The sequence below is a fragment of the Mauremys mutica genome, chromosome 2, assembly GCF_020497125.1.
Source record: "Mauremys mutica isolate MM-2020 ecotype Southern chromosome 2, ASM2049712v1, whole genome shotgun sequence".
Classification (NCBI taxonomy): Eukaryota; Metazoa; Chordata; order Testudines; family Geoemydidae; genus Mauremys; species Mauremys mutica.
The window spans coordinates 199,544,764-199,557,496 of record NC_059073.1 but is presented as its reverse complement, the minus strand read 5'-3'; the positions used below and the strand labels follow the sequence as shown (position 1 = coordinate 199,557,496).

The following is a 12,733-nucleotide window of genomic DNA, read 5'->3' as shown; positions in this document are numbered from 1 at the left end:
ATAACCCTGCACTGCAGCACGTCCCAGTCATGGCCCCTTTCCATCATGTCCCTTGATATCTGCCTGAAGGTATCATAATTCCTACAGCTGGAGCACAGCTGGGACCGGACAGCTTCCTTCCCCCAAACACTGATGAGGTCCAGCACCTCGCCATTGCTCCATACTGGGGATTGCCTGGCGCGTGGAGGCATGGTTACCTGGAAAGATTTGCTGACAGCATTCCACGCCTGGTTGAGCAAATGGGAAGGGGATTTTCAATATTCCCAGAGAATTTAAAGGGTGGGTCCGACAGTTGATCACCTGAGGGCAGGGCATGACTAGTGATGACCATAGTGGCTAGAACAGACATTGTGGGACACTTCTGGAGGCTGATCAGAGCACATTAATAGACCAGGGCATCCACACTGGCGCTGCGGCGCTTCAGCTGGGGCACAGCAAGCGTTATGCTTCTCGTCGAGGTGGAGTACCAGGAGCGTTCCAGACGTGGAGTCCGGGCACTCTATGTGCCTTGCCAGTGTGGACACATCATGAGTTAGGGCGCCCGGGGCTGCTTTAATGTGCTGTAACTCACAAGTGTAGCCAAGCCCTTAGTGACTGCACTTTCAAGTAGTAGTACCCCAGACCGCACTCTGGGACTGTCATGCTGTAGCATTGTCCACATGGGATGTTACTAGACAGCAAGTTCGTGCCCTGTAGATACATATCCCGGTTTGCCACACAGTAACTCATTGTGTAAACAAACCCTGAGATATTAACAACTATTAGTCCCTACCATCCTGAACTGAATATGAACCAGCAACCTACTCCACATCCCCCAATTGCATATGTTACCTAACCACTCACTAACTTGTGTTGTATTTCTATCAATACACATTCTGTACTTATCCCCACTTGAACCATCTGTCAACATTTTAGAGAAGAGAAATAATTAATCTCAATTAGTTTCCTGTTAGCACACTGATGAGTCTCAAAGTCGTCATGATTTGTCGAAGATGGCTTATATGAGAGACAACATGACCCAGTAGATGAGGCACTGAACTGGCACTCAGGAGGGCTTGCTTTAGTTTCTGGTTGGTTCTTTTATTATTTTGTTGGTGGTAGGAAAGGAAGAACATACATGTGGAAGGGCAACAAGAGTCTAGCATTCTAGTAATTTATTAATAATAAATATTCTCTAGTGCTGAGCAGGCAATAGTTTTCCTGTTCTAAAAGAGTTTTTGAGATTTTGAAAAAATTTCTATCCCAAATCATGATGACAGTTAAAAATCTCTCCAAATTTCACTAAGTGATCAAAATTAAAAAAAAACAAATTGAAGTGAGTCAATCAAAATGTTTCATAATACCTTCAACATGCTTTGTTTTAATTTCAACCTTCTTAATTTCTATTTTTTTATATTTTTACTTTACCATACATTTCAAAATGAAAAGTAATTTTACCTGAAAATTGAACTTTTTTTGTATTAAAAAATGTCAAAAGACCACATTTCAACAATTTCAATACTTTTTTTTTTGCAAAATGTTTTTTAAATGAGAGCTCTGTCAAAACCAACCCTTTCCCACACACAGTTTTGTAAAAAAAACTCCCAGATGGATATAATAATCACTCTGTGAATCTTAAAGACTATATCACAATGCATACAGAAAGAGAAAGCCACCTTTCTTGTGCTACTGTAATTCTGGCATTTCCTAATTTCCGAGTGCTTGACTTTGCAATCTTAGTATTTTGTTAATGTGACTTTGTGTGTATTGTGCACATGTGTAATTTCCTAGGTTTTTAAAAGAGAAGAGTGAAATCAGAAATTCCATCATACAGTATATATTGACACCCATGTGATTCATCATCAGAGTTGGAACCTTTAGATCCAGCAGACAGACCTCTGTCACTTCAGCTACCAGAGTAACTGATAGCAGGCGTAGGTGATTGTTCTCTGTGGACCAGAATTAGAGGGAGATGGGAAACTTTGCCATTAGGTTTCAGTAATACTTGCTGACAGCAGAGGAATGGCAAGACTCAGGAATCTTAGGGATCCATTACAAGCTGCTGAGGGAGTGTGTTCTAGTGGGTGGAGACTTCTGCTCATTCCACCCAAGCTTAACCCATTGCGGTGTGTCCACCTCCAACCTGGCCCTGTCTCAGTCCTGTCTCTTCCCTATGCCTCATTCCTTGTCCCAGCACCATTCTCCTCAGCTAGCCAGTGCTAGTCTCAACTCCTCAGGCTTCTCGTCCCAGTCATCACACTCCTTGTTCCTAGTCTTTTTGCCTAGCCAGACCCAATTCTCTCCTCTCCGCTGTCCTTCTGATCTGTGTCTCTCCCTCACCGTGGCCTACAGTCACTCCTGCCATCCATGGTCCCTGTCTCCAGTGGCTCCCAGTTCCAATCTCTCTCGCTGGCTGCCTCCTCCAATCTTTCCAATTCTACTTTCCCTTTGCTGCTCCTCATCTCAATCTCTTTGCCCAGGCAGCCCTAGTTCTTCCCCTGGCACCCCTGCTCCTCATCAGATCCTTCTCCCTTCTGATTACTCCACTCTGTGGTCAAGTGTCCTTATAAACATGCTATTTGGTCTCAGTTCCTTTTATTTACTGCCTCTTTCAGGGGTATTTTTCTAATTTGATATCATAAGCATGCTTGATTTGGAAACAGTAGCCTTACTTCTTCACTTTATTACTTAAGTTAAAATAAGTCAATTTCCCTAACAGGGTTGCCCATACGCTAAAATCTGTTGTTGAAATTTACAGCATTTTGTCCAAAGCTGTATCACTTATAATTGACTTCCCCGTTGTATACGTTATAATTATAATATTAGATTCCATCAAGTCCTCCATTTTACTATTGTATCTTGCACATCATAATATCAGAGTTTGATATTAATTTAATATGATTTTTTCTTCATTCATTCACAGACGGGAGACGGGGGAGGGGGGAGGGAGGGAAGTTTCTTTAGCTGCACCAGCAGCATAGTCTTGGAAAAGGCTGAAGCAACTCTCAGTTACCTGAGACTATTGAAGAAATTTAGCCATTAGATCTTGGGTTTTTAGTCTCTTAGCCCTTTGTTTTTTTATCTTTTTCAAAGGCTTTAATGTCTGAGCAGTTCTTAAATAGTAACAGCTCATAAATTTAGAGCCTTAGTTACTGCACTGTTCCAACTGTAATGATCACTGGCAATGACTGCTGTAATTAAAGACCATACTACTGTAACCTGACTAAACTGTAATATCACATGGTTGTGTACTGTACTGATTGTATAAGACTTCTACAGTGAATTGCTTTTGTGTGTTATAAAACAGTTGTTTTCCTTTAGTTTTGTATCTCTGATTAGGTTAGATTTCCTCCCCCCCCCCACCCCACCCTACCCCACCCTACCCCTACCCCACCCCACCCCACCCTACCCCACCCCCCCAACACACTTCCCAGGGACAACCTATTTATCATCACTTTTGATACCATTAATATTTTATGCAACAACCTAATCTGTCCAACAACAGCCACAACACTTCTTTTGATAAGAGATTAAATTGGTCATCAGTGACTGGGTTTTAGATGCTGTCTTCTTTTCCTCTCTCTGACAGGTGCTATGTGTTCAGAAATGCTTAGCTCAGGCTTAGTCATGCTGCTGCTTAACTGAAACAGAAAATGTCATTGGAGTAAATTGCAGTCAGATTGTTGAAGTGTCTCATGTCTATCAAACTTCCCCATCAAGCAGGAATGAAAACACCAAATAGTAAAACACACTGAGATTCCCTATCTCTCTGCAGAATACTGCTGCTTAGTCTTTCCTTTCAGTTGAGTTTAGGAGGTTTCGTAATCTAGCAGGGGAAACCGGATTAATCTTGGCAACATTACTTTTTATATCCAAGAGAATAAATCTGCTCTTCTAGTGGAAGTTAAGCTTCTGAAGTCAGGATGAACTTTGAGCAAGAGAAGAATAGAGGATTATAAAAATGAGTGAAATTCTGAGGGAAGAAAAAAAGGCAAGCTTGACAAATAAAACTAAAGGAATGAATGAAGACAACAAGGAAAGATGATATTTCAATGGGAAGGGACATTAAATAATACCCTGGGGAACAATCCTACTCTGGCAGGGCAGTGGTGATGGTGGTGGGGACTACATGACCTGACAGATCTTTCCCCATCTCTAATGTCTTGTCCTTCCCTGATACTGAAGTTAGGTTTACTGGCCTCTAATTGAAAGATTGCCTATGGAGCCTTTTTTAAAAATCGGTGTTACATTAGCTATCCTCTAGTCAGCTGGTACAGAAGCTGATTTAAGTGATAAGTTACATACCACAATTAGTAGTTCTTCAATTTCGTATCTGAGTTCCTCCAGAACTCTTGTGTGAATACCATCTGGTCCGGATGACTTATTACTGTTTAATTTATCAATTTGTTTCAAAACCTTCTCCATCTGGGAGAGTTCCTCCAATTTGTCATCTAAAAAGAATGGCTCAGGTTTGGGAATCTCCCTCACATCTTTTACAGTGAAGACTGATGCAAAGAATTCATTTAGTTTCTCTGCAATGGCCTTATCTTCCTTGAGTGCTCCTTTAGCATCTCGATCATCTAGTGGCGCCACTGATTGTTTAGCAAGTTTCCTGCTTCTGATGTACTGTACTTAAAAAAAAAATGCTGTTAGTATTTGAGTCTTTGACTAGTTGCTCTTCAAATTCTTTTTTGGCCTGCCTAATTATACTTATACAATTCCTTTTAAGCCTAACAGTGTCTCTTTAATTTTTCAACAGACTCCTCGATGTATACGGTAACTGACTGCCTACTAAATTTAATGCTAGGTAACCAAAAGCCAGGTTCCCTGCCACGAAAGCCTGATCATAATCATACAAACTACTGGAGAAAATTGTTTTTCATGAGCTAATAGAAAACGTTTGTTTATTCTACCTCTAGATGTTCCATACAAATTGTATGGAATAGTCTCCAGGGGAGAGAACAATCAAAATTTGAATAATTTGTAGAACTGGTATCCTATTTGTATGTGTGGCAGTTCTATTGTGATATTATCAACTTTTGCTGTCTGCTCAGTAAGTAATCAGTTTTACTGCTGAGCTGTTAAAAATCCCATAGAGAAAATTACAAACTGAGAATTCAGTCTGGATTTGCAGTTCTTCAGGGCGATACACTCAGCCCCACTTTAACACTCTCTAATAAAAACTACTGCTCCCAAATACATCATAAGTGATAGCTCTTCAACATAAATGACGATCTCACTGCTGTTCCAATGATCAAGAGTCAGGGATACTGTGGCAGGTCTATTAACTCTTAAAATTGTCCTATTAAAACTATGGTCTCAATCCTGCATACGTGCATGTGGTCAACTTTAAGCCCTCAGGTAATGCCTTTGAAGTCATATGTGATGTGATTGTTAATTTGAGGGAATTCTGTATGTACTCAGGGAACAGTGTAAAGAGGGAAGGATGGTCTCCTAGCTATAGTATAGTGGGAGTCAGAAGACCCTGGTAAAGATTTTGAAGTGCCTCTGTGTAGTGGTTCTCAACCAAGGGTATGCATACCCCTGCGTGTACTCAGAGGTCTTCCAGGAGGTACATCAACTCATCTAGATAATTGTCTAGTTTTACAATAGGCTACATAAAAAGCACTAGCGAAGTCAGTACAAACTAAAATTTCATACAGACAATGACTTGTTTATACTGCTCTATATCCTATACACTGAAAGTTAAGTGCAATATTTATATTCCAACTGATTTATTTTATAATTATGTGGTAAAAATAAGTAAGCAATTTTTTGGTAATAGTGTGCTGTGACACTCATGTATTTTTATATATGATTTTGTAAGCAAGTAGTTTTTAAGTGAGGTGAAACTTGCGGTTCCCAAGACACATCAGACTCCTGAAAGGGGAACAGTAGTCTGGAAAGGTTGAAAGCCACTGACTTAGGGAATGTCTAGACAGCAAGCAGGATTCTGCAGCAGCAAGCCTCAAAGCTCAGGTCTATGATCAGGCTCACTCTAGAGCACTAAAAATAGTTGTGTGGATGTTCAGGCTCGGACTGGAGTTTGGACTCTGCATCCTGGGGAAAGGAGTGCATTCAGAGCTGGAGCTCCAGCCCAAGCCTAAGTATCTACACAGCCAATTTTAATGCCATAGCACAGGTCCAGCCTGTAGACCCAAACTCTGAGACTTGCTGCTGTGGGATCCTGCTTGCTGTGTAGATATATCTTAAGTGACTTAGGAACCTAAATCCCATTGACTTTTCAATGAGACTTCTGGTCTTAAGTGCCTAAGTCACTTTTGAAAATTTGATATTTTAGGCTACTGAATAATTCAGGTGCTTTTGAAAATTTTACTCCTAATTCATTTTTCTGGCTGCACCACAGTCTTTTTGTAGAACAGGCAAGTTAGTTAGGACTAAATTTTCAAAAGTGTCTTCTACTTTTGGTGTCTCGTTTTTTTTTGTTTGTTTGTTTTTGTTTTTTGGTGCCCAGCTTAAAATACTTAGGACCTAATTTTCAGAGATGCTGAGCAACCACAACTCAGAATGTAGTGATCTGTGGCCAGTGTCAGATGTTAATGTGTCCTGTCTTTTGTCACAACTGTATTGCTTTAAACCATTTGGCTACTGGCATACACTGCTGCCTCGGTAGCACTAAAACACTGTCATTTAGGTATTATTTATTTATATGGCTATTATGTGTATAGCACTCATAACTGTGGTATTTTAAAGGAGCATTTCTGGGTTCCATAGAGACCGATAGGTGGCAGCAGTTGCTGGCAGCAAGACAGTTAAATGAGGAGGTACCAACAGTCTGGTGCAGAACTGGAATTCCATTTTGCCCCATGTACCTGTGTGCTAGACAGCACTGATACAATTAAATGATGTTTGTGGCATGAGATGTTTCTAGGGCCATTGAATGCACATCTGTGGTAGAACGATTTATTTTTGTTCAGGTGAGAAACTGTAATGCTTTGAAAGTGAGTGTCATCTCTATTATAATCACTGCACTCTAAGCATGAAAGAGTCTTCACTCAGAGCATACACGGCTCCTGACAACTTCAGTGAGGGTCCTGTATACAGAGATGGCAGAATTTGACTCAGAAGTGTGTAAGGCACTGTACAGAACAAATAGAAGAAAAAAGTCTGTTTCCCAAAGAGTTTGCAGCCTAAAGGTCTGATCCTGCAAATACTTGCTACCAGGCACAGTGCTTGCTAATATGAGCAGTTCTATTGATTTCAAAAGTATTGTTCATGGCAGTAAGCACAATGCCTGGTGGTAAGTGCTTGCCGGATTGGGGCAAACAGTCGGAGAAGGAATGAGGTATGATAGGATTTAAGCAGTAGGTTATTTTGTTCCCACTTTGGCACCTTGCAGTGTACAAAGCTGTGTACTTATATGGTCCTTATTACCATTGTATCTGAGCACTTAGCACTGCAACTACAGTTGTAGAGAGGACTGTACCAAGTAACTGTTGGAAAAAAGATATTAAGAAAAACTGATCCTGAAAAGCCCATTCCACTACAGCATGGGGTTGCTGAAGGGCAGAGGATAACCACAGTATTCTCCAGTCCAGTGAAAACATATTTGTAAGGTGTTCATATTGGTATCTATCTGGGGTCCAGTGGGAAGACAAGAAAATTCCGCCATCCTTTGGGCTCCAGGATGAGTGGAAGGTACCATTTTCTTGTAATAGATCATGTGATGGATCGTACAGCAACCATTAAAAGAGAAGCTGATTTGCTTTCTTCCATGTCTTGATTCATTAGTCAAGATGGGCTTCTTTTAATTAGTACATTCAGCTGAGACACAACAAAAATGGAAAGAGTACGCTGCTAATCCCTAGAAGATTATTGCGTTCCTAATGTTCCTGCCAGTCAGAGGCGCTCACTTTCTAATGTGCCGGAGGGGGGGTTACTAGGCCCTGCCCCCACCCCAACCCACCCCACCCCTTCCTCAAGGGCCCACCCCGACCCTGCCTCTTCCTGCCCCGTTTTGCTCCCTTCCCTTAGCATGGCGTACCCTCCCTCTTTCCCCCCCAGCGCCTCCTGCACACCACAGAACAGATGATCCATGGTGGGCAGGAGGTGCTGTGATGGAGGGGAAGGCACTGATCGACGGGGCCACTGCCAGGCAGAAGGCTCTGATAGGGGGCTAATGGTGAGTGCTCAGCACCCACTATTTTTTCCATGGATGCTCCAGCCCTGGAGCACTCACGGAGTCTATGCTGCCAGCACTAGCAAAGTTCCTAAGGCTCTGATCCAAATCCCATTGAAATCAATGGAAATAGACTAGGAAAAGATATGATTTAGCCCTGTTTGTGAAAAATGCTTTAACATAGGAATTGTTATACCAGGTCAGACCAGTCATCTGTCTAATCCGGTGACCTGTCTCTGACAGTAGCCAGAACCAGCCTGCTTCAGAGAAATCTCATCATGTACAAGTATGGAATAACTTGCCCACAAGTGAAGTTTCTCCCTGACCTCATCAATTAATAGTTGGCTTAGCCCCTGAATCATGAGGGGTTTATCCCTATGGTTTTAGTTTGAGGAAATCCTTATCACATTTTGCAGACTTTAGACATATTTTTACACAACTGGTAACTACTGCTCAGAGGAGGTTGAGGATTAATGTCTCATGTAACATAGGGACCAAATAACTTTTATATCTCATGCAAGACAACATGGGAAACCAGCATTTGAAGCTATCTGCAGTATCCTAACCTGACCATCAGATGGAGACAAATGGCTTTGATTCATCTGCCCATTAGCCCTCATGAGTGGACATGATGCGTCCCAAGTATAACAGATTATAAAACTTCTTCCTGGTAATATTTCTAATGTAAAATCATTTTCTTTTTTAGCTGAAACAAAGATCTGCTTCAAATACTACCATGGAGTGAGTGGAGCACTACGTGCTACGACCCCCAGTGTCACAGTGAAAAACAGTTCTGCTCCCGTAAGTAGTTCCAGCCTTTTCTGCTTCTCTGTTATCTATTTCCAGCTATTATTGTGCAATTCCTTGCCTGTCCTTTGTATTTTTGTGTTAATTTTTATTATGGCTTTCTGCTCTTAAATTCTCTGGAATATACTAAAGGGATATCAATCCTGTGATAGTCTCAGAGGAACTGGAATGTCAGCTATGTAACATGCCATGGTTTATAAAAGTTAGTAACACACACTCAGTTTATAAGAGTTAGGGTACGTCTACACTACAGGATTATTCCGAATTTACATAAACCGGTTTAGCAAAACAGATTGTATAAAATCGAGTGCGCGCGGCCACACTAAACACATTAAATCGGTGGTGTGCGTCCACGGTCCGAGGCTAGCATCGATTTCTGGAGCGTTGCACTGTGGGTAGCTATTCCGTAGCTATCCCATAGTTCCCGCAGCCTACCCCGCCCCTTGGAATTTCCGGGTTGAGATCCCAGTGCCTGATGGGGCAAAAATCATTGTCGTGGGTGGTTCTGGGTAAATGTCATCAGTCACTCCTTCCTCTGGGAAAGCAACGGCAGACAAGCATTTCACGCCTTTTTTCCCTGGATTGCCCTGGCAGATGCCATAGCATGGCAATCATGGAGCCTGTTTTGCCTTTTGTGCCTGTCACCGTATGTGTACTAGATGCCTCTCACAGAGGCGATTCAGCAGCGCTACACAGAAGCATGCTTTTGCTTTTGCATGACAGCAGAGATGGTTACCAGCCATACTGCACCATCTACCATACCATACATTGGTAATAAGATGATCATGGTTACCAGTCCTTTTGCACCATTTGCTGCTGTCATAAGTGCCCCTGGCTAAGATCACCCAGGGGCGCAAAAGCCAAAATTGGGAATGACTCCCTGAGTCAATCCCTCCTTTTTGGTATCTAAAAATAGAATCAGTCCTGCCTAGAATATGGGCAAGTGTACTAGAGAACAACTGTATCAGAGAGCACAGCTGCTCTGTGTCAGATCTTGCAGAAATTATGAGCTGTATGCTATTCACAGGAGATGCTCCTGCAACAACCCCACCTGTTGATTCTGTTCTTCCCCCAGCCTTCCTGGGCTACCGTAGCATTGTCCCCCCACTTGTGTGATGAAGTAATAAAGAATGCAGGAATAAGACACACTGACTTGTTAGTGAGAAATGAGTGGAAGGCAGCCTCCAGCTGCTATGATAGTCCAGACAGGACAGTAAGGAGTGTGGAGGAGAGGAGCCCAGCATCCCTCTGCTAGTCCAGGGGCAATTGAATCTTTTTTTACACATGAAGGGTGGGGGCTGACGGAGCTCAGCCCCCTGTTGCTATGATGACGATGGTTATCAGCCATACTGTACCATCTACCAGGAAAAATTAGGGCCAGGCGCCCTTGATCGACCTGACGGATGCTAGTCAGCATGGTTACCAGCCCTTTTGCACTGCCCCATGTGCCAATAGGCTGATGATGAGGATGGGTACCAGTCGTTTTGCACCATCAGCCACCCATGGCGGGGGGGAGCAAGGATGTTGCTATTGAGTGCTGCAGCATCGCGTCTATCTGCAGCATTCAGTAAAGATAGGGTGACATGTAAAAGAGTCAAGAGAGGATTATTTTCCCTTTCACTTCTGGGGATGGGTGGGGAGGTGCGTAAATTGCCGAGCTATGCCCTGACCCACCGCGGACACTGTGTTTGACCCTAGAAGCATTTGGAGCTCAGCCAAGAATGCAAATGCTTTTCAGAGAGACTGCAGGAACTGTGGGATAGCTTGAGTCCTCCAGTCCATGAGCGTCCATTTGATTCCTTGGCTTTCCGTTACGCTTGTCACGCAGCAGCGCGCTGAGTCCCTGCTATGGCGTCTGTCTGGAGATTTTTTAAAAATGTTTTTTAATTCGTCTTCTGTAACGGAGCGCTGATAGAACAGATTTGCCTGCCCTTACAGCGATCACATCCGCATGGTCCATGCGGGAGCTCTTTCTTTATTTTGATTTTTAACTGCATCACCACACGTGCTGATCGGAGCTCCACGCTGGGCAAACAGGAAATATTCAAAAGTTCGTGGGGCTTTTCCTGTCTACCTGGCCACTGCATCCGAGTTCAGATTGCTGTCCAGAGCGGTCAGTGGTGCACTGTGGGATACCGCCCGGAGGCCAATACCGTCGATCTGCGGCCACACTAACCCTAATCCGATATGGTAATACCGATATTAGCGCTACTCCTCTCGTTAGGGAGGAGTACAGAAACCGGTTTAAAGAGCCCTTTATACCGATATAAAGGGCCTCTTGGTGTGGACAGGTGTGGTGTTAAATCGGTTTAATGCTCCAAAAACCAGTTTAAACGCGTAGTGTAGACCAGGCCTTAGTAACAATCAGAGAATGCAGTACTTCCACAGCCCCTCCTGACTGACTTTATGCTACAGATTTAAAGAAACAGAGCACACATCCTTACACATCATGAAGTTTCTTCCTCCAATTATAGATTTAAAAAAAATGTTCCGTCTTTTTTTAAATACCAGAGGCTACGCCCTGTGTTCTAGAGGGGGGAGGTCAACCTTTTCCCATCTGGGTAGCAAAAACATCTACTTCAATTTTCTACCATCATCCTATGCCCCAGAATCATTTGTGTTCATATCCCAGGATCCTTTGCAGGCTTTGAGTCAAAAAGACCAACAAGTTGTAACACATCATCAGTTCTTACATTCTTTTCTGTTTGTTGTATGGTATGTGACACAATAATGCATAATATGTTCAAAGCATAATAATGGAATAGAATAGCTTAATACTAAGTAGGAGAAAACAACCAAACAAGCTAGACATTGTTTACTTCAATAGACTTACCACATTGATACACCCAAATAAAGAGAAAAAAGCATGAGAAAAATGTAATGTGTAGATTCTCCATTACCTGTGAACCTCATACCTCCAGTCACTGCTGAAACCACCACTGTCAGCTCAAACTTCAACCCCATCCCCTGTGTCTTCTATGCTGGAAACTCAAAGAAGCCAGCTGTTTGAACTGAAAACACACATACACCTTTCTAGTACAAGTTAACAGACCAGAAAGCTCATTCAGTCTGGAAAGGGTTGGGTTTTTTTTAATTTTAAACTAATAGGCTTCTCAGAGTTGTGAAAGAAGTTGCAGTCCTCACCCTGTCTACTTCAAAGACAAAGACATTGGGGCTGGAGCTGGAAATGCTGGTGTCAGCAGAGACTGTGGGGTTGAGGAGCCCAACGATCCCAGATAGATTAGATCAATAGATCAGTCTAGCTAGCTCTCTCATTTTCAGTTAACTGCATTTTTTTAAAGAAAATGTGGAAAAAGAGAGAAAATAATTTACCAATATAAGGTTTAAGACATACACTCTTTTAAAAAGATATGCTAATGAAATGGCTTTCAGAAATAACAATTAACTCTTCTGGATCTTATCCTCCTGCACTTACTCATCATGGGTTGGAGTGTAACCTTACATCAGCCCCAACTCAGGGGCAGCACAGAGATGCACCACCCAGGAACAGATCAGAGAATGAATTGTGACTCAGAAAGTCAAGTTTTCTTCCCTTCTTGCCCCTCACTTAGCTTACTTCCCATTTTGTACACTGTCAACTACTCGGGCTGGTAAGTAGCATGTGCACAGCCAGGAATCATTCTGGTCCCTGTCTCTCTAACCGCTCCCTGTCCATTTGTTCACCAATGAGGTGTATCAGGAGAGTAGCTCCTACTGTCCACGCCATGCTGGAGTCACAATCTGAGCAAGAGGGTGCCCTGCTCTCCTTATTCCCCTGCATGGCCAAGTAAGGACTGTGACTGTCTA

At 42.7% G+C, this 12,733-nt stretch overlaps 1 protein-coding gene across 5 annotated transcripts in view; it reads left to right on the top strand.

The window, feature by feature from the left end:
* Positions 1–12,733, top strand: part of HECW1 (HECT, C2 and WW domain containing E3 ubiquitin protein ligase 1) — a 398,524-nt gene that overhangs the window by 191,902 nt on the left and 193,889 nt on the right. For all 5 annotated transcript variants that reach the window (XM_045008223.1, XM_045008222.1, XM_045008225.1 and 2 more), the window contains one exon: positions 8,826–8,920. In XM_045008223.1, coding sequence (XP_044864158.1) covers positions 8,826–8,920 — 95 coding nt within the window. The remainder of the gene's footprint in view (positions 1–8,825; positions 8,921–12,733) is intronic.